This window comes from Sminthopsis crassicaudata, chromosome 2, assembly GCF_048593235.1.
Source record: "Sminthopsis crassicaudata isolate SCR6 chromosome 2, ASM4859323v1, whole genome shotgun sequence".
NCBI classification, from domain to species: Eukaryota; Metazoa; Chordata; class Mammalia; order Dasyuromorphia; family Dasyuridae; genus Sminthopsis; species Sminthopsis crassicaudata.
In genome coordinates, this window is record NC_133618.1 from 254,836,083 (window position 1) to 254,859,248 (window position 23,166).

The 23,166-nt window shown below is 36.4% G+C and overlaps 1 protein-coding gene across 3 annotated transcripts in view; it reads right to left on the reverse strand.

The window, feature by feature from the left end:
* Positions 1-23,166, reverse strand: part of ZBTB46 (zinc finger and BTB domain containing 46) — a 160,494-nt gene that overhangs the window by 3,630 nt on the left and 133,698 nt on the right. For 2 of the 3 annotated variants that reach the window (XM_074288885.1, XM_074288884.1), the window contains 2 exons: positions 23,089-23,157; positions 20,659-20,834 (listed from right to left, as the gene is read on the reverse strand). In XM_074288885.1, coding sequence (XP_074144986.1) covers positions 20,659-20,834; positions 23,089-23,157 — 245 coding nt within the window. The remainder of the gene's footprint in view (positions 1-20,658; positions 20,835-23,088; positions 23,158-23,166) is intronic. The other variant, XM_074288886.1, reaches the window with a different exon arrangement.

The window sequence follows — 23,166 nt, forward strand, 5'->3', positions numbered from 1 at the left end:
GGATTCAAAAGACCTTGGCAAGATAGAATTGTTGACAGAATAAAATGAGAGTTAGAAAGGATAAAAATGAAGTTCTTACACTTGGTTCAACAATCAATTCCAAAAGTTCAAGATTCAGGAAACAAGATTAGTAGTTTGTCTGAAAAAGATTTGGAAATTTTATTGGACTACAAATCAACATGGAAGTAGTATGGCAGCCAAAAAACTAATGAAATCTTGGGTTGCTTGATGCATGGCTTCCAGGAAGAAAGAGATGATAATTGCTTCATATTTTGGCCTCATCAGCCCACATATGGGGCATTCTCCTAAGTTTTAAATATGGCATTTTATTTTATTTTATTTTATTTTTGCGGAGGCAATTGGAGCTAAATGACTTGCCCAGGGTCACACAGCTAGGAAGTATTAAGGGTCTGAGATTACATTTGAACTCAGGTTCTCCTGACTTCAGAGCTGGTGCTTTATCCACAGCCCCACTTAGCTGTCCCAAATATGGCATTTTATAAAGAACATCAATGAACTCATGAGCTATTAGAATAAGAGATTTAAGTCTATTCCACATAAGAATCAATTGAAAGATTTGGGGTATTTAACCTAAAAAAGAAGGCTTTGGGGATTTGGAGGGAGCAAAGAGAGACTTTAAGTACTTGAAAAACTGTCATAAGAAAGAAGAAATAAACTTTTTTTTTAAAATTTGTCTCCAGAAAGCAGTTCCATAAACTATGGGGAGGATGTTGCAAAATGGCAAATTGAAGTTTGATATAAAGAAAAATTTCCTTACAACTAGAAATATCCAAAAGTAGAATAAACTGTCTTGGGAGGTAACAGGTTGTCCCCTCAAGCTGAGTATGGATGACCACTTATCCAGTAGGGTTGAATGGTAATTCTGTTTTAGTTATGGATTAAACCAGTTATAGTCATTGAGATCCTGTCCAACTCTGAAATTCTATGAACTTACCACACTGAAAGTTCCAGAAGGGCATAAATCACTTCAACTGTTAAGTATATAAACCTTTGTCTCATCTAAATTTATCTACATTATATATTTCCCCTAGCATAGAGCTTTGTTTGTAGTGATTTAATATTTTAATTTAATAAATAAAATTTGAATTAAAAATAATTACAAGGGCCAAGATAGAATATTCATTAAAATTCAAAAATTAAAAAAATAATTCATTAAAATGGGGTCCTACTGATATGAATAGTTCCAAATCACAAGGGAGATTTACTTGGACATAGCCATTTTTGCAATGGACAGTAAGAATTCCCAATCAATTACCTAAACCAGGTAGATCGAAAACTGAGAAAGAAAATTATAGACCAATCTCCTTAATGAATATTGATGCTAAAATCTTAAATAAGATATTAGCAAAAAGACTTCAGAAAATAATCTCCAGGATAATACACTATGATCAAGTAGGATTTATTCCAGGAATGCAGGGCTGGTTTAATATTAGGAAAACTATTAATATAATTGACCATATTAATAATCAAATTAATAAGAACCATATGATCATCTCAATAGATGCAGAAAAAGCATTTGACAAAATCCAACATCCATTCCTACTAAAAACTCTTGAGAGTATAGGAATAAATGGACTATTCCTTAGAATAATCAGGAGCATATATTTAAGACCTTCAGTAAGCATAATATGCAAGAGAAATTAACTGCAACCTTTCCCAGTAAGATCAGGAGTGAAACAAGGTTGCCCACTATCACCATTACTATTCAACATAGTACTAGAAACGCTAGCCTTGGCAATAAGAGCCGAGAAAGAGATTCAAGGAATTAGAGAAGGAAATGAGGAAATCAAACTATCACTCTTTGCAGATGACATGATGGTATACTTAGAGAACCCCAAAGACTCTGCTAAAAAGCTACTAGAAATAATTCAAAATTTCAGCAAAGTGGCAGGATACAAAATAAATCCACATAAATCCTCGGCATTTTTATATATCACTAACAAAATGCAACAGCAAGAGATGCAAAGAGAAATTCCATTCCAAACAAATGTTGAGAGTATAAAATATTTGGGAATCCATCTACCAAAGAAAAGTCAGGAATTATATGAGAAAAATTACAAAACACTTGCCACAAAAATAAAATCAGATTTAAATAATTGGAAAGACATTCAGTGCTCTTGGATAGGCCGAGCGAATATAATAAAGATGACAATACTCCCCAAACTAATCTATTTATTTAGTGCTATACCAATCAGACTCCCAAGAAACTATTTCAATGACCTAGAAAAAATAACAACAAAATTCATATGGAAGAATAAAAGGTCAAGAATTGCAAGGGAACTAATGAAAAAAAACTCAGAGGAAGATGGTCTAAGTGTACCTGACCTAAAGCTATATTATATAGCAGCAGTCACCAAAACCATTTGGTATTGGCTAAGAAATAGACCGGTAGATCAGTGGAACAGATTAGATACAAAGGACAAAAAAGGGTACATCTATAGCAATCTAATCTTTGACAAACCCAAAGATTCCAACATTAGGGATAAAAATTCATTATTCGGAAAAAACTGTTGGGAAAACTGGAAATTAGTATGGCAGAAATTAGATATGGATCCACACTTAACACCATATACCAAGATAAGATCAAAATGGATCCATGATTTAGGCATAAAGAGGGAGATAATAAATAGATTAGAGGAACAGAGGATAGTCTACCTCTCAGACTTGTAGAGGAGGAAGGAATTTATGACCAGAGGAGAACTAGAGATCATTATTGATCACAAAATAGAAGATTTTGATTACATCAAACTAAAAAGTTTCTGTACAAATAATACTAATGCAAACAAGATTAGAAGGGAAGTAACAAATTGGGAAAATATTTTTAAAAACAAAGGTTCTGACAAAAGTCTCATTTCCAAAATATATAGAGAACTGACCCTAATTTATAAGAAACCGAACCATTCTCCAATGGATAAATGGTCAAAGGATATGAACAGACAATTCTCAGAGGAAGAAATTGAAACTATATCCACTCACATGAAAGAGTGTTCCAAATCACTACTGATCAGAGAAATGCAAATTAAGACCACTCTGAGATACCACTATACACCTGTCAGATTGGCTAAGATGACAGGAACAAATAATGATAAATGTTGGAGGGGATGTGGGGAAATTGGGACACTAATACATTGCTGGTGGAGTTGCGAAAGAATCCAGCCATTCTGGAGAGCAATCTGGAATTATGCCCAAAAAGTTATTAAACTGTGCATACCCTTTGACCCAGCAGCGCTACTACTGGGATTATATCCCAAAGAAATACTAAAGAGCGGAAAGAGACATATATGTGCCAAAATGTTTGTGGCAGCTCTTTTTGTAGTAGCTAGAAACTGGAAGATGAATGGATGTCCATCAGTTGGAGAATGGTTGGGTAAATTGTGGTATATGAAGGTTATGGAATATTATTGCTCTGTAAGAAATGACCAGCAGGAGGAATACAGAGAGGGTTGGAGAGACTTACATCAACTGATGCTGAGTGAAATGAGCAGAACCAGAAGATCACTGTACACTTCAACAACAATACTGTATGAGGATGTATTCTGATGGAAGTGGAAATCTTCAACATAAAGAAGAGCCAACTCACTTCCAGTTGATCAATGATGGACAGAGGTAGCTACACCCAGAGAAGAAACACTGGGAAGTGATTGTAAATTGTTAGCACTAATATCTGTCTGCCCAGGTTGCATGTACCTTCGGATTCTAATGTTTATTGTGCAACAAGAAAATGATATTCACACACATGTATTGTACCTAGACTATATTGTAACACATGTAAAATGTATGGGATTGCCTGTCATCGGGGGGAGGGAATAGAAGGAGGGGGGGTAATTTGGAAAAATGAATACAAGGGATAATATTATAAAAAAATATATATATATAATAAAAAAAATTAAAAAAAAAAGAATTCCCAATCAAGAAGAGTCTTTATTAAAAATAGCCCAATGTTTGAGGTACAAGTAAACCCTAAAACTTGAATATGATTAGGGCAAAATCACTCGAAAATACAACATAGTTGTATTGGAGGTAGTTGATTGGAGGTTACAGATAATAATGCCAAAAAGGTTGTTATGCAATTAACTTCTTTTTTAACTTGGAGAAATCAACCTTGTATTGGAGAAAAGTACTGGCCACTGTTTCCCTACATGTGAAGTAAATGAAAGTAAAACTTTAGGCTAGTAAAAGAATTCTCTGTAAAAAGCACAGGTTTAAACTGTTTGGACATGTATACATATATTGTATTTAATTTATACTTTAACATATTTAACATGTATTGGTCAACCTGCCATCTGGGGGGGGGGGAGAGAAGGCGGGAAAAAATTAGAACAAAGGTTTGGCAATTGTCAATGTTGTAAAATTATCCATGCATATATCTTGTAAATAAAAACTATTAAAAAAAAAAAAAGCACAGGTTTACTACCACCCCAGATTCTGCTGCCTTAAGAATAAGGTGCTGGAGGTGAAGGAGAATTAAACTTGTAAGATCTAGGATTTGTGTTTTTTGCCATAATGAGAATAATTACTTATAGTTTAATGTAGATATGAAAGAAATTTCCTGAAGTTATTTGGCAGAACCCATTCCTAAACAGTAATTTATAAAACATCTCTAATAATAGCCATTCACTTTTTATGTGAAGATATTCAGTTAGGGGAATTGCCACCTGTGGCAGGCTATTCCATTTTAGGACAATTATAATTATTAGACTTTTTTCTCTGATAAGCCAAAATTTTGTATGACTTATTATTCTTAGGGCTCCTAATTTCTTGAACCCCAGTCCTATCTCAGCAACTACTTATTAGCCAGTTCCAACTGAGCTATACTTTAAGCAGCTCAAATTCAGCATTTTCAGAAATGAGTTCATTCACCTTTTTCCTGATTTCCATGATTCTAAATTGAAGACTTCACAAATCTTGCACTCATGCAAACTTAGAGTCATCTTTAATTTTTTATTTTTTCCTTTTCCTCACTGCTTATATCCAAATCGTAGCCAAGTCTTGTCAATTTTCCTCTACTTTTCTTGACTGTCTCTTCTTCTCCATTTATTTGGCTATCACCCTAGTTCAGGCCTTTATCACCTTTAATTGGCAGTGTTGTAACAACCTCCTTCTTAATCTTCCTGTCTTAATTCTCCTTTTTAATACAGTCTACATCCATGTTCTCCTTGTGGGGACAACCTCCCAAGACAGTTCATTCTACTTTTGGATATCTCTAGTTGTTGGGAATTTTTTCTTTTTACCAAACATCAATTTGCCATTCTTCACACAGTTGCCAAATTCATAATTCCAAATCACAGGTTTGACCATGTCATTCTCCGGGTCAAGAAGACCCAGAGCCTTCCCAGAACTTCTAGGATTAAAAATTAAATTAAATGTCAATTAAAGCCTTCATAATCCAGTTTTATCTTTTCTTCAGACTTATTCTCTCTTCCTTTCCTTCCAGTGTTCTGTTCCACATATATAATGCTCCAACTCATCTCTGCACCTTTGCACAGGCTGTACCCATGTCTGGAATGTTTCCCTCTTCATCTCCATATCTTGGAATCTCTAGCTTCATTCAAACGTCAGCTCCTGCATGAGGTTTTAGCTATCACCCTAGCTATCAGTATCCTTCCCCCAATCCAAATTACTTGGAATTTTTTGTATATATTTTGTATTTATAGTGGTCATCTTTGTGCAAATTGTTTTTATTTCGATAGAATGTAAGCTCTTTAAGAATGGAAGCATTTCATTTATATCCTATATTGCTTTCGAATGAATAGCTCAGTTTATCCTCTGGCACCAAGTAAACTATGGCTAAATTCTCTTTCACATGATAACCCTTCTAATAATTGATGATAACCATTATGTCCACTCTAGATCTTCTCTTCTCTAGGATAATCCCTGGAGTAGTTAAAAAAAAGGCATTTTTTTCATCCTTTCACTATCCTAGTGGCTTTTCTTTTGGATACTCACCAACACCTGATCAGGACATTGAATCCAAAGAGCTACACTTCACTCATTATTGATAAATACTTTTAAGGAAGTCTAAGTTCAAATTAGTTTTTTGACTGCCATGTTGCTTTGAAAAAACTCAGGTTGAATTTGCATTCTACTAAAATTCCCAGGTCTTTTTCATAAGAACTATTATCAAGCATATCTCCCTATTCATTCATTCAGGAACATTTATCAACTACCGACTATGTATGAGTTGTTGGAAATGCAAAAATCACAAGATCATACATTTTGGAGCTTATACAAATCTTTTAAATCACCTAGTATAACTCCTTTATGTTAAGAATTAAGAAGATTGGGCCCAGGGAGGCCAAAAGACTTTGAATTCAAAGTCATAAAGGAAGTGCCCATAGCAGGATCTAGACTTGTCCCTGACTCTAAAGCCAGAACTCTTTCCATTGCATCATACAGAGTTTGTCCCTGGGACCATATTTTCAACTAGGATCTGCTGGGGGGAAAGGACAAAGACAATGGTAAGCATATACAATATGGATTATAAAGGAATCAAAGGAGAGCTGCAAAGGGAGTTTTGGAGTGAGAGAGTACTTGTGTTTGAGACAGGAATCGAGTAGGGTTTCTTAGAGAAGGCACCCGAGCTGAGAGCTGAAGGCAGAGACAGCACAAATGCAGAGAACTAGGAGCGAGCATGCTGAGCACATGGCCTGAACCAGGTGAGAGAGTGCACAGACAGAGAAGTTGGGGCAGGAGTGATGATGAGATTCGGTAATGAAATACATGGGGGGGGGGAGGGAAATGACACATTAGCCTCACCAGGCTCACATCTGGTGAGTGGGATAGTGGCTACATGAACAGACGCAGGCCCAAATAGAAATTCTTCTGCTGGGTATTTGGAATTCTTCCTGCCCTTCATTCTACCTTAGGAGCCTCCTTTTTCCTCTTCCTGCACCCACAAGTGCACTTAAGTTGACCTTCTTGCTGTTCCTCATACAAAATTCTATCTTCCATTTTCTTTTACATTATTCACCTCATATCTAGTCTATAATCCCTCCTCACCTCCACTTCTAAGTTTTAGAATTCCTAGTTTTATTCAAAATCCAACTTTCTATTTCAATTCTGGCAATAGTGGGGCAAGTGGTGGAAGTTGGGAATTGCAGGAATTGTCCTTGTGGAGCATGATCTGCTCTCTGGTGGGGCAGCTGCTCTCAAGGATCACCCAAAAGGCCCTTTACTTTTTCTTACTCTCCAAAGTGTTATATGAAATCATAGAAACGTCATGAGAGCCGTGGTTCATCCTCTGCACCTAACTCCACACTAAATTAAGGCCCTCCCATGGAAAAAGGAGTACCATCACATCTTCTTCTATCCAGTTAGGAGGATAAGAAAATTGATAAGAAAATTCAGATCATGATTCAAGTACTGGTGAGCACAACAGCCATATAAACCATCATTTTCTCTTTTAGTGCAAAAAAAATACAATATGGGAGCTTTGGTTCATTTCCTTTGTTAACAATTAAAATGAATATTTTATGTCTAAGATTATGATAAGAACAATTTAAATATTATCTTTAAAATGTTTGGTTCATAGCCTTGTGATGGAGAAAGTCATCTGCATCCAGAGAGAGGACTATGGGGACTGAATGTGGATCACAATATAGTATTTTCACCTTTTTTGTTGTTGCTTGTTTGCTTTTTTTGTTTCTCATTTTTTCCCTTTTGATTTGATTTTTCTGGAAATATATTTAGAAAAATTATACATGTTTAACCTATATTGGATTACTTGCTATCTAGGAAAGGGAGGAAAGGAGGGAGAAAAATTTGGAACACAAGGTTTTGCAAGAATGAATGATGAAAACTATCTTTGCATATATTTTAAAAAATAAAAAGCTATTATTTTAAAAAAAGAAAAAAGTTTGGTTCAAATATCAATTTATACATGAAATCCTTATCTCCCCAAACTGGAGTCCCCACCTAATCACCTTCTATTTATTTTGTTTCCCTAGTAAATATAAGCTCTGTGAAGCAGAGCATATTTCATTTTTGCTTCTGTATCCCTGGTGTTGAGCAGAGTGTCTAACATATAGCAGGCACTTAATAAATGCCTAATGATTGACTGACTGATTCTTCAGGTTACAGAACAGGACCAAGGACAGATCCCTGGGACAATACTAAAGAATGCTCTTCAGTCTGACATCAATTAACTACTATTTTGGGGAGCTGCTTGTTCAATGATGTTCAAATCCATCTAACTGCACAATGATCTAGTCCATGTGTTCCCATCTTGTCTATAAGGATAATTTCAGAAACTTTGTCATGCTATTTATTACTTGTGTGATCTTGGGCACATTCTAACCTTTCAGCCTTAGTTTTATCATCTATAAAAGAAATGAATTGGGTCTAGGTGATTTTTAAGACCATTTCCATCTTTAGGTCTTGCTAAAATCCACATATATCATGTCTGAAGCATTCCCTTTGATTTACAAGTTTAGTAACCCTGTCAAAAACAATTGAGAATGTAAACTGAGATTCAGGAAAGAGAATGTGCTTAAAGTAACAGAATAAAGTAGTAACACTGTTGACACTAGAACCAAATTTTCTAAACTCCTGCCCATGGTTCTTTCCACCATGCATGTTAATATGTTGTTAATATTGTTAATATAATTGTTAATATATCTATTAATTATGATCTTATCAATATGGGTATTACTACCAGTCATATATATTAACAATTCATTCCCATCTTCTTCCTCATCATATGCAATTCTTTTTTCATGTTATCTCATAAATCACATATAGAGGAATTATCAAACTAGATTTTTTATGTTTTGTGGCTAGCAAGACATTTGAGTTGTCCACTTATTATCCCTCTCTCTTATCATATGCTCAGCCCATCTCCTTTTCCAAACACATATTTCCTGGATGCTTTCTTTTACACCATTTCTTATATTGTTAAAAGGCATTGAAATGCAATTTCCTGCCAATCCCTTGAGATAATACATTGTCTTCGTTGTTTACTCTCTTCTAAAGAATACTTTTAGGAGATATTTATGGCCAAACATCCTAAGAGCACACCTATTTCATCCTACCCTTCACTGGAATAAGCAACATATCATAGTAGGTACTATACTTAATGACTTAAAGGGCATATTGTGAAGCAATTCTGTTCTTCACTATTCCCATTGTTCAGCAAAGAACCAATATTCCACATGGAAACCAGCATTTGACTGGTAATGATGGTGACTTAAAATACCTGCAGAAATGTGTGCTCCTCATTGACTACATAGCCAAAGTATTCATCAATGATGATGTTTTGTAGTTAGACACCTTGGGCTTTGGCTTTGATGAATTCTAGCCTTTATTTTCAATGAATGAAAAAACACTTTAAACTTATTATATCCAAAATAGGTTTTTTCTTTCCCAAACTTTCTCCTCTTCCTACTTGTCCCATTTTTATCAGTGATATCAGTATTCTCTTAGTGACACAGGAAATTTGGGAATTAGAAGATCACAGACTCATGCTTAGATCGCATCTCAAAATAATCTGGTTAACTCAAAGCTAAAGCAGAAATCCAGCCTCTACTCAAAGAACTCCAGTGATGGAAAATTGTAGACAGAGTGTTAGCCTATAACAAGCAATGGAAAAAAGTGAAGAGATCTGGGTTCATGTTCTGTCATTTGTTAATGTGGGCTGGCCACATTGTTTGAATGCCAAATGTATATTTGTCAAAAATATTTTATGGAGAACTCACACAGGTCAAGCACTCACAAGGCAGTCAGAAAAAGCGATACAAGAACACTCAAGGTCTCTCTTAAGAACTTTAGAATCCATTGTATGACATGGGAGACACTGGCACAGGACCGCCCAGCATGGAATACCCTTATCAGAGAAGGTGCTGTGTTCTATGAGCAAAGAAGAATTGAATTAGCCCAAAAGATATGTGAGTTGTGCAAAATTTAAAAAGCCATCCCAAATATTCATAGGAACTATTTGTGTTGGACCTGTGGCACTTCAAGCTCACACTGGTCTGAGCAGCCACAGATCACATAGTGATGCCATTTTGCTCCTCTATAAGAATAAAGGACAACCATCACAACAAGCTGTAACTATGTAGGCTGGCTTTCTTAGTCTGACCAACAATAGGCCCCAGGCCAAGCCCCACTTGGTCTCTGTTTGGGCCTGAATTAGCTCAGAGTGAAGGTAATAGCTATTGTTTCTGTTTTGGTCAGAAACCCTGAGTGTCTTTACCTCCCATTTTGTGATGCTTATTAAGTGTGTGGGGGGGTGGATTCCTTTGTGAAGAAGTTAGACTTAGTGGCCCTTTCTACTTTGAAATTCTATAATTTGGTGATTCTGTTTCAAGGCTCTTATTATTTTGGGCAAATGACTATCTCACTTCTGTAAGAAAGAACAAAAATTAAAATGGTGTGGTAGACAGAGAGCTAGTCTTGGAATCAAGAAGGTCTGGTTTAAATTCTGTCTCTGATGCCGTGGAATCTTGGGTAAGCTCCTTCTAAATGCCTTAGGTAATTCCCTAGAATAGAGATAGATGGATTGTGACTTGTGTTGGAGAAGGGAGTGCTCATGTAGAGAGTTTCTCATACTGAAATATGTGAAAAATCACAGAACATTCACATATTTGAACAAGATGGGAATAATAATAATGATGCTCATAGAACCTATCTTACTCAGTTGTTATGAAGAAAAGTTTCCAAATCTCAAAGTATTCTAGAAACATGAGCTATTATTATTATTAAAATTATTATTATATACACAATATACGGGAGTCAATCTGTATATCAACAGGTTATCTTTGATGTATGCAGTCCTACCTGTTGACCAATCATAGAGAGGTTTATATTCAAAAGTCAAGCAAGGTGAGCAGGAAGGACAAAGCCAAGAGATGAAACCGATCTCTACTCTAGATTGAGGAGTGCTTAGGAGGAAGAATTAGTTGTTGTTTTCCATTTCTCTACTTTCCTCACCCACATGTGGTTTAGAAGTTTTGATACAAGGGCCAAGTCTAATGTGAGAAGGCTCTGCTTTTGGCAGACTGCTGTTATTTCAGTCAGAAAACAACATGTGTACACACACACACACACATACACACACACATACACACACTCTCTCTCTCTCTCTCTCTGGAAGAGTAATTATTGAGCACATTTATACAATCATTTAAAAAGTATAGGATATAAAGGAAACACTTCAATTCATTTTATGTTGCCTGATTTAAATGAAAAGAATATGGAAAACAAATACTTTCATATTCTTTCTGACTCACTCATATATTTTCCCTGGAACCAAAATCTTTCCTCTCACTTAGAACTTAATGGAGATCTAGTCACAATATGTAGGATGTGATGAGGTAAAGGGCAATATCTTAGGTCTACCATGTACAGGCTGGTTTTAGTTTTTCCCTTTAAAAAGTATTAAAATTGTCCTTGAAGTTTAATTGGTTCAGATTACTAAGGCTTAGACTGTTGATATGGTTTCCTGGTTACTTGTGTAAAAAAAAAAACAAACCCCAAATCCCCTACCCTAACTGCCCCCTGATGATTAATTTGGGGACTATGATGACCAGCAAAGAAGAAGGGAAACCGGCTAAATAAATCTCCTTTTATTAACTGTCAGAACTTTTGTGAGTGTTTCACTTTATTCTAATATTGATCAGCCTGATCAGTCTGTAATGCTGGGTATCCAAATATATTTTCTAGGATTAGCTTAATTGACATGGACCATTTGAGATCTGGTTTTTCTTTTTCACATGGTTTCTACTGTATCTCTTTTGCTCTTTCTTCTCTTTCTCCACTGTGCTTAATAAAGCATAACTTTTCAAGGGTAGGAGAGAGAATGGACTTTTACCTCAGATTTCCAAATGTTTATTGCAAACTAATTTTCAAATTATTAATATAATCACAGATAAGAACATTAATTTTAAATGTAAAGCTAACAGGAGAAATTTTTAAGATTTCTTTCAACAGTGCTATGGTTCGCAAGAAAAAAATTTTTAAATATACATACTCATACACTCATACTCATACATACATATATACATATATGCATATAGGGCTTAGACATGTATATATATATATATATGTATACATAGATATGTAAATATATGGATACATTATGAATATGTGATATGCACAATATGAGGCTATATTAATATATCTACATACCTACACACATATGTGCATGTAAATCTATGATCCCGTTTGAACATTACATCAGCCCTTGTGAGGTAGGGACTGTGATATTTGTTATTCTCAATTGACTGAAGAAGTTGGGAGAACTTATATGACTTATCCATAGTCACACAGATAATATCAAATGGGATAAATCTCCCTGATTCAAAGTCTTATATTGTATCCACTTTATCAGGCTAACTCTCAAACCAAAGCATACAATTTAATTAAGCTGCTACTTGTTTCATATGTGATTTTTGTTTTCTTTAAATCATTAAACTTCTTCAAAGCTCAAAATAGAACTTTTAATTTTTTTTTAAAGCATAGTTCAAGTAACATGGCACTTATAAACTTTAGACTTGGGTTATTTCCAAAACATAATTATTTTTGTTATTTTACAACACAAGAAATTTGGAAGATAAATTTTTAAGAAATTGTACTTTTAGGCACAAACCTTAGGGAAAAGTTATATTTGGAATGGGGACAATCTTGGGGACCAGCTGGCAAAACAAGGTGTCTGAAAAGAGACTAACCAAACCAAGAAAGAGCTTTTGAAGCTTTTGGTATCTGCAGGGACACTGAATGAGCTGCTTGGATGAGCTCACAGAATGCCAGAAGAGCAGCACCCAGAGGAGGTAAGAAGGGGCATCTTAGGGAGCACTAAGCCCCAGGACCAGATGGCTGGGCGCTCATCCGAATGGACAAACACTCATGGAGGGAAGGAAAAGATGATGGGGCTTTGGGTGTCATGGCAACAGAGAACATAAGCCCCTAGAGCATTGTGGTGTAAGTGGTGTGGGCCGGTTGCCCACCCCTCCATGTATAAACATCACCATTTGGCAAACTACAACACGATCTGGCATCTGCTACACTGACAGACAACAGCTTACCAGCTGACTACAAACTCTCATTCCCAAGAAAGGGACTGAGGAAATGGCTTTAAAGAACATATGAATAACAGGGGCAAAATAGGCTTAATGAATTCTTTGCCTTAACTGCTGCTTTGCATAAAAGAGAATATTTATTAAAACCCTAAAGTCTCACAAATTTTTGGTAGAGGACTTTCTCACACTGTTAGGTCTGGGGTCAACTAGCCTACTGGGACAATGAACAAAATGAAATCAGGATTAGAAAACTAAACTAAAAGATAAATACTGTTCTTTTAAAGAAGAGACCATTTTTCCTGTCTACCTTTGTTATTAACACAGTTTTAAATGTCTGGTGATTAGGATAAAAGAATTGTTTTTACAGAGTCACATGATAAGGATTAATTTCTTCAAAGTCAGTTTTAGTTCAACTAAATAATTAGACTTCTTCAAATAAAAATAAAATTTACATGCAGTTTTTCCTTGTGTTTTAATGAAACAAACAGCTATGAGAAACTTGTTTAAATAAGCAATTCTTGAGCTCTTTTGTCTCTGAAATTCTTATTGTTCTTTAGGGAATAATAATAGAGCACAGAGTTAGAAGAGATCTCAGAGTCAAATCTACTTCAGCTTCTATCTGAAGAATATCTTCAACAAAACACCAATAAGAGGTCATCTAGCCTTTGCTAGAAGAGATCTAGTGAGGTGGAACATGTTGTTTCCTGAGGCAGCCCTTTATACTTTTAAACACCTTTAATTTTAGGTTAAAAAAAATTAAACCTACATCTATTCTTTGTAGCTTCCATCTGAAAAGGGCACTTGGTTTCTGACCCTTACGCCCACCTCCTAGGCCAGGATACAATCCCAGATAGATTCAATACCAATAGTAATATTATATACAAGGTATTAAAATGCATGTGCTCTTTCTTCCTTTATGAATTGTTAAAAAAAAAAAAAAAAAAAAAAAAAAGGTTTCTTGATTGAATTAGAAGAGAAGTCTGGCTACTGGCTTGGGAGAATATAGGCCACACCTGAGAAACCCTTAAAAGATGCTAGACGTGTTAAGAATTTGAAGCAGTTCAAAGTTATGAAATACTTTTATGGAATGTGACCCCTGCACTTCAACCAGAGGACAGCAATGGGGAAGGAAGGAAAGATAGGATTTTCTCTCCATCTCCCTTCTGTCTCATATCAGGCACAGCATCTTACAGAATAGCTACTAGCACAGTAAGAGCCACTGCATTCATCAAGCAGCAATTTGAGGAGTTGTGTAGTTTGAGGCGGGAGGCAGAAATACACTCTTGAGAAAGACACAGATACAGAAAGGAAGCATTCAAGACAGGAGGCAGCTTCAAGGAGGGACATTTCTGGCAGCAGAGAAAAGTGGATGCATTCCAGAGAGAACTAGCCCTCAAAGTCAAGAATTGAGCTTTTGAGAGGAAGAGACGCAGGGAAGCCAGCTGACTGACCCACTCAGCAGAAAGGCTTCAACCAGGAGGGGAGCAGGGTGAAGACTCCACAGGAAGAGTGAAAACATTGGTTCCTGGGAGCGCTAGAGGTATAAATTGCCTGGGTCCCGTGCGTTTCTTACATATGTTCCTCATTGCCATTGTATTCTAGGCTTGTGCCCACTTTTTTCTACATAGACTGTATTTGTATCAGAGTATACCCAATATCTTCTGGAGGGAGAAAGGATGTATATATTTTTTTAGCATTTGAAGTTTATTCCAAATAAGGCAGATACGAAGGTAATGGTATCTTCATAGTGTTGGGGCGGTAGCCCCCTTTGATATTCCTTGTTTAATCTCTAACTTCCTTTGGGCTAGTTTCGGTTTTCAGCCCCCATTCTAATGATCTGAACTTCCTTTCTGGGGAGAGACTGAAGGAGGTAACAATAGAGAATTTTTGTCTTATTTACAACAGAGAATTCTTGTATGATTGACAAATATCTCTGGAACCTCTTGATAACATCTCTGTGCAAACATTGTTTTTATGTATAAAAGGAAGGCTGAAAAATGAAATCTTTGCATTTGGTGTATACCAGCCAATGCCCGTCCACTGGCGTCCCCTTGCAGGCAGTTTGGCCTTCCTGAAGGCCAAATGCCTGTCTATCCCTTTATTATCAATAAAGACTTTGTTTCCATACAGCATTAAGTAGTAAATTCATTTGCTGCTGACCCTGCCCTTGGTCACTTTGGGGAAGGAAGGAGAGGGAGAAAAGGAACTGACCCATCTTGGTTTATACCTCAGTTTACTCCTCCATCAATAGAATGCCATTTTCCTGAAAAGTGTGAAGCTTGAATGATTTTCTCTGAACCAGTGCATTGACTTTTTAAGAAAATATATTTTTGTAGAGTATTATGCCAACTAATGAAATGCTTTTGCTTTGTGCCAATTGTGTACTGGTTGATCATTAAAGATAAATTTACTGCTGCTGGTGATTGTTCAATCGTTTCTGATCCTTTGTGGTCCCATATAGGATTTTCTTGGAAGAGTGGTTTGCCATTTCCTTCCAAAAGATTAAGGCAAACAGAGGTTGAGTGACTTGCCAGATCACACAGCTCATGAGTATCTGAGGCTGGATTTGAACTCTGGTCTACCTGACTCCAGACTCGGTGTCACTGAACCATCAGCTGCCTTTTCAGAAACTCTAGGGAGACTGAGTCATGTCTTAAGCATTCTGGGAAGGCATCTCAGAGAAGGCCTCTACATATCCACAGCTAATAGTTTTGACTTTTGTCTGAGGTGACAGACGACCAAACAATCTAATCTCTCCTGTATGAAGAAGAGATTTGCAGACAGTGATAGTTTTCCCCCTCCCCAAGGCTCATCTTTTATTTCTTTCAAATAGTCCTTAAAAGGAATGGTCTCCAGGATCCTAATTACTGCTCTAAATGCCCTCTTATCAAGATTCTTGCCAAAATGTGGCACCTAGAAGTACTTCAGAAACAATTTGACCAGTGTCAAGCACAGCCAGATTATCTCCTCCCTAGGCTGAGAGGCTATTTCTCTCTGAATGTACTCTAAGACTACATTAGCTTTTTTGGCCCCTCTATAACACTACTGGGGCAGCAGATAGAGTGCCAGACTTGGAGTAGGAAAAATCTGAGACGCTGAATAGTCATATGACCCTGGGCAAACCTCTTAACCCTGTTTGCCTCAGTTTCCTCATCTGTAAAATGAGCTGGAGAAGGAAATGGCAAATTATTGTATCTTTGCCAAGAAAACCCCAAATTAAGAGTCAGCCAGGACTGAAAAATGACTCAACAAATATAATAATGTGGATCCGTTTTGAGCATGCAATCTGCTAAAGTCCTCAGATTTTTATGAGAACTATCCAGGCCCATTTCTTGTCTGTTTCTCTTTTAAATTCAGTTCATTGTATACTTAATATATTAACTTCATTAATCCACAAAGACTTCTAGTAATCATATTATGGCATAGCTAAACGTGTAACTGGAGACATAAAAGGGGCAGCCCTCCTTCCATCTATGGCTTGGTCAGATTGAGACTGCTGGTCTGCAAGGAAGCGTGACTTCTTTATTAGTATGACTTTTCATGATATAGGAAAAGAATGAAAAGTGAGTCTTCAATTCAGTAAACGGTGTTACTCTTTGTGGGAGCTTGGGCAAGTCATGGAACTTCTCAGGTTATGTGAGCCTGGGTTTCTTCACCTATAAAATCAAGGAGCCTGACTAACAGGCCTCCAAGGCTCCTCATGATTCTAAACGTGAGACTGGAATTCTATTTAACACATACTGCATGCAAGAGGGCAGTGTAAGGAGCTGGGTTTATCAAGATGAAATGTTCTAATCCATGAAAGTCCTATGATAACACCAAGATGACACACATAAAATTAAAAGTTAAATAGTGCCCCGATGAGGTCAAACAGGCATGAGAACCTGAGGGAAAGGAGGGACCACTTCTAGGGGAGTCAATGAAGAGAAGTGGCAGACATGTGGGAAAGTGTTTCAAAGATGAAAAATGTCATATACAAATGCACAGAGAAGAGAGAAGGCAGAATAAGATGAGGAAAGGACAAATAGTTCAATTGGGCTGGAATGCATAATGCTTTAAGTGGATAAATGTGACAAAGCAGGAAAAGTAGCTTTAGAGTTGTCCTTAGAGGACTTTGAGTGCCAGAGCAAGAAGTGTTCAGAGAAAGGTAACCATCATGATGAAGCATCTCAAAAGCATGCTATATGAAGAATGACTGAAAGATCTTTAGGTATTTAGCTTGGAGAAAAAAGGAATTAAAGAATATAAAATAGCTTTCTTCAAGTCATGTAGAAGAAGGATTAATTTTTTTCTAGTTGGCCCCAGAAGGCAGAACTAGAAATAATGGATATTGCATATTGCAATACTGGGGTAGATTTTGTTCAAAAAAGGAAACACTCACAAATAATCAAAAGTGAAATAGAATGTCTTGGAAAGAAACAAGTTCTTTCACCACAGATTTTAAAGAAAAAGATCCTTGTTCAGATAATTGGTTTGACAGGATGTCCTCTGTAATTCCTTCCAACTCTAACATTCTCTGATTCTATAAATTAGTATTTTTTTCCCTTAAGGTAAGGAGAAACCAGATTTGGGATTTGGCAAGATTAACACTGGCAGCAGGACAAGGGAACAAGGATTTGAGAGCAGAAGATAGTATAGAATTAGAGTCAGTTCCACAGAAGAAGTTGGGTGACTGGAAAGTTCAAGGCTGGTCCTTGTGTTTTGGGCACAGCATTTCTGAGTCCTAGGAAATGGCCCCAAGCTTTTACTATGGAGTCACAGAAGAAAGGTAGTGTATTCTGGCCAGGAGACAAGGATTGCTATGTCTTATAGCAGATACCATAAAAGGGCCTAGTGGTACTGTGTCCCAAGAGCATCCAGAAGCTTATTAAGGAATCAGGAGGTAGGCTATTTGGGAGGATATCCAAAAGCCCAGTCAAGGGCTTCAGTCAAGAGGCAAGAGGTGGAGTATCCTAGAACTGTACCTCATGGAAGCCATGAGCAAAGCCTAGCAGAATTGTGAATGACAATAAATTGGCTTCAGAAAATCAGAGTGAAGTCAAGGACGGAGAACACTCCAGATATTAAAGATTCTAAGTCTGACTTCATCACCAAGTGTTTATTGACTCCTTTCACCTAAAGTGATAAAACCTTGGGCAAGAGTGACTGAGAAATGAAGGAGTAGTTCACCTTCTGAATAGTGGATTATTATAATATAGTTATTAAAAAAGACATTTACATATTATAGTTCTGTAAGAAATGACCAGCAGTATGAATACAGAGAGGCCTGGAGAGACTTACATCAACTGATGCTGAGTGAAATGAATAAAACCAGAAGATCATTATACACTTCAACAATGATACTGTACGAGGATGTATGCTGATGGAAGTGGGTATCTTCAACAAAGAGAAGAGCTAATTCAGTTCCAACTGATCAATGATGGACAGAAGCAGCTACACCCAGAGAAGGAACACTGGGAAATGAGTGTAAACTGTTTGCATTTTTGTCTTTCTTCCCACGTTATTTTTACCTTTTAAATCCAATTCTCCCTGTGCAACAAGAGAACTGTTCGGTTCTGCACACATATATCGATTCTAGGATATACTATAACATTTAACATGTATAAGAGTACCTGCCATCTAGGGGAGAGGTGGAAGGAGGGAAGGGAAAAATCAGAACAGACATGAGTGCAAGGGATGATGTTGTAAAAAATTACCCATGCATACGTACTGTCAACAAAAAGTTATAATTAAAAAAGACATTTACAAAAGCTACTTCTACAGCCTATGGAAGGCCTAGGCTCCTGGGTATTAAATAAGGATTATTCATATTTGGGTTACATTAGTATGAAGTTGAAGTTGAAAGGCAAAAGCATTTTAGCACTCAAGTTCAGATGCAGGAAAAATCTCTGGTCATGTCAGGATTACTGGGGACCAGCTCCATCTAACCTATTAATGAGTAAGTGGACTGTGAGAAAAGCATTTACAGAAACACAGCTAAAGCCAGATAATTACTCAAAGGATGATGAGTCAGATGAAGAAGAAATTGAGTGTTGATTATCTAGTAGAGAGTGAAGAAACTCAATTGAGTTTACTCTGGCTCCAAAGGAACTTCTGATGGCAGGGAAAGGGAAGGGAAGGTTAAACCCAGAAGCAGCCCCTGTCTAGACCAATGTTTCAGCTGTATAAACCCCTAGTGAGAAGTGTGCATGCCCACCGTCACTAGAGACAATGATAGTAAGACTGGGATATATATAAACTCAGGATTATTTCACACCAACTGGTCAACAGATGATGTTTAGCCTAGGCTATATACGAGCCCAAGGAGCAACTGAAAAGGATAATTAGGCTTTTTTGGCTAGTGACTGAGCTTATTATACTTGGGGAAAAAAGTGGTTACTCATGTGCCTAGATAATGAACATTTCTACAATGCATATAACATGCATATACATACGTATATAATGCCCTAATGTTCTATTTCATTGAATTATATGTTAATGGCTACTCTAATATGCATTGTTAGGCATATACTATTGGTATATGTGTATTGCTATGTTTCTGCACATGATTTGTATGTACTACATGTCTTACACTGCATAAGAAATGTATTCCAAGATTTATATATATAATACTGCCACATATGCTGTAATTATATGTAAAGAATTATGCTTGTTACAAACACTATGGTTATCTGCATGCAATTTTAATGTGAATCTCTTGAATTAAGTACTTATATATGCATTATGCTAAGGTTGCTGGTGATTATGTCATGTACTAATTTATTTAACTTTGCTATATGTTAATTTTGAAGTGTGAATTCAATATTCACAAGTATCTTGGTAAATCCCATATAATTTGCAGGGAGAAAACATTTTTTTCTCTGATGGGGCAAGAAGGGAAAATGAAGATTAGTTCTTCAATGCTGGAGGTGTAAGTTGCCCTGACCATACCGATTACCTAGACAAGTATAATCTTTTTACTGATGGAATGTCATTTGTAAGAGAGCTAGAATAGAGAAAACAATCAATTGTCTTTTGTTATTAGTCCATTCATTAAATATCTATGCTCTGAGCTAATTGTATCATCTGGCTGATTAATAAAAGTAAGTATATTATAGGGGTTTATAAACTACAGTTTTGAATGGATGTGGACTGGAGACCACATGTACAAGAAAGGGGGGATTCAATTATTGTGTATAATATATGACAAGACCTGTTAAATATATCAGAGAATTAGTAACCTTCTAGCTACTAGATAATAGCTGTGTTAAAAAGCACAGCTTATCGTTTGGATAATTTCCCAAGGCAACATGACGCAGTAAAATGAACACTTGACTGACAGAAGACCCGAGTTTACATCCTGACACAGCAACTTCCTCCCTTTATAGTCTCTGAGCCTTAGTTTTATTATCTTAAAGTAAGAGAATTAGGACTAGAAGATCTCAGATTATTTCTTGTAGCCCTTAATCAATTAATTCACAAATAATTACAAATTTTAAAGGAATGAGGAAAGGAACTGAATGGAATAGATGTAGAATCTGTCCCTGTCCAAATCTTGGTAGGAAGTAGGAGAGGATGGAGTTACCCTCTGTTGTGAAAATCCCAAAGGGAAGAACAACCTTTCCATGGGTCCTTCTCTACTCACCAGTGTGTGTCGCTTCATGTGCTCCCGCCGAGTAAATTTTTTCCCACAGATCTCACATGGGTAAGGCCTCTCCCCTGTGTGGGATCGCATGTGTCTCTTCAAGATACACTGATGCATAGCTGAGAAACTGCAGTATGGGCACTTGAACTTCTTTCTAATCACCGTGAATTCATTTACTGAAAAATAGCAATCAGAGAAAATGCATTATCCTTTACACAGCCAAATTAATATTTTTTTGGTGAACTCTCAACCCTGCAAATAGTCTCCATTTACATTTTCATTCAGAAAGTGAAGATGGCTTTATTTCCCTTATGGTTGTTCTGTAAAGTCTCCTGGTCTTCTGTCAAATATTCATAAATTTTAAGTAGTTTAGATAGAACTAGCTTCTATCAGTCATCTTCTTTCAAGTTTCTTAAGAGAAAAGAAAGGGAAATGGTTGTGTTCAAAATCAAACTACCAAGAAATAGCTGACCTCAAAACAGAAGCCAGAAATCTTAGACCAGATCCAGTATTACAATTCATATCCTGATAGGGAGAATCTGTAATTTGACCCTGCACATAGAAAGAAATGCCTTAAGCTTCTTCCACTGTCAGAGGCTGACTCTTGGGAAGACTGATATAAAATAAGCCTAACATAAATTTTGTGCTTTAAGCCCTATATAGTGTTGTTAACAATGATTATGAACTGATGAGCCCATTGAAGCCTTTGATACATGTTTTTGTACAAGAGTTTATAATCATCTGGACTAGAAAAAACTACAAAGGACCAAAAAGTATTTCTAAACAATCCCCTGGTTGTTCAAGTTTCCCATACTTTTGTTAAGTAACAACTAAACATATATATATATATATATATATATATATATATATATATATATATATATATGCATATATATGTGTTTACATACACATATATGTCTTTATTCAAAAGATAATTTTTAAAAAGGTATCTGTTGTTGAATGTTCTGTAAAGCAAGTGGCATTCTCAGTTAAAATAATCAAGATAAACATTTAAACAGCCCAGTGTCAAGGCCTATAGCTCAGGTATCTCCTATATCCTTTAAAAAAAAAAAAAAAACCCAACTGTCATTTTGACATAGTTCTTTGGTACTTGGCAGGTAAAAATGAACACACTACACATGGGACTCAGCATGGTTTTTCTTCCAATCTAACAGCAATTATACTGCTTTTAGACTTCTTTGGCCATCTTCATCATGTCTTCCTTCCCCAGGAAACTCATCAATGGTAAATCTCATGCTACAAGACTGAATCTGCCTGATACTCTCCATCACTCTACTCTGATTAGTTCTTTTGCCTGAAAGGCAGGCCATGGGGTCCAGGGTGTCTACTTAAAGAGGAGGCTCAGCAAAATTCCTCTGGCTATACTTCCTCCCATTCCTCACTATTTCCCAAACTACATTGCTTTTGTACTTCCTTAGAACTATTCATCATGAGCCCACCCTGGATACTCTCTATCTCAACCTCCTGTTAGCTTCCTTTTGGATGTTCTCTTCCCCCACTAAGCTCTTCAAGGACTGGAACTTTATTTTATTTGTATTTGTAACTGAAGCACTTAGTAGAGGCTTTCAATAGATTATATTAAGCAAATTTTTTAAAATTATAAATATAAAAGAAAAGAAAATAGGTTAATACCTGTCATTCACCATAAATTCACCAGCATAAAAATATGTTTAGAAATACTGGTTTCATATTTTATTCATGCTAAAAGTTTTTTCTTTAAAAGTATGACACTAAATGAAAATATAATCCAGCAGAACTCTAAATATCTCCCTTATCTGATGTTCTGTTTGCTCCATGCAGAAAGTAGTCCTTTGAGGCACAGTCTAAAACAAAATTTGGCAAAGGCAACTTAAATTTCCTGACTCCTCTCATAGTTTGACAGACATAAAGGAATACCTCCAGTATTGAGATGAATACTGCCTTCATGGGAAAGCTACAAGTTGGGTTTTGCATAGTGTTATATTTCTAATAATGGAGGAAAATGGAGAATGCAAGTCCTGTTTGAACAGAATACCTGGCAATATTTTGAGCTGCTAAGTCAATAAATGTAAACTCTTGAGCATGAACAGTGTGACTTTCCTCAGCACAGTGACCTCAAAAGATTGATTTTGAGGCTGTTATTAATAACTCATTCATTATTCTCTAACCTACTAAGTTATTTCCACAAAATAACATGACTTTTTGCTGGAATGAATGCAGATTTATCTATCTATCCATTTATTTATTTATTTATTTGTTTGTTTGTTTGTTTATTTTTGCTTGGGGAGGAAGCCAGGAGAATGGTTGAGGCAGGGCTGATTTCTTAAAATGTTTACTATCACAAAGATAGGGCACCTTTGGCTACTAGCTGCTATTTATTTCCATATATAAGGAGCTACTACAAGGAGGTGGATCACAATGTATACTCACATCCGGGCCTGATGCTTGTGGGTTCAAATTCCGCTCCAGGACTAAGGCCCATAGACAGTGCTGACAAGGCTGTGTAGG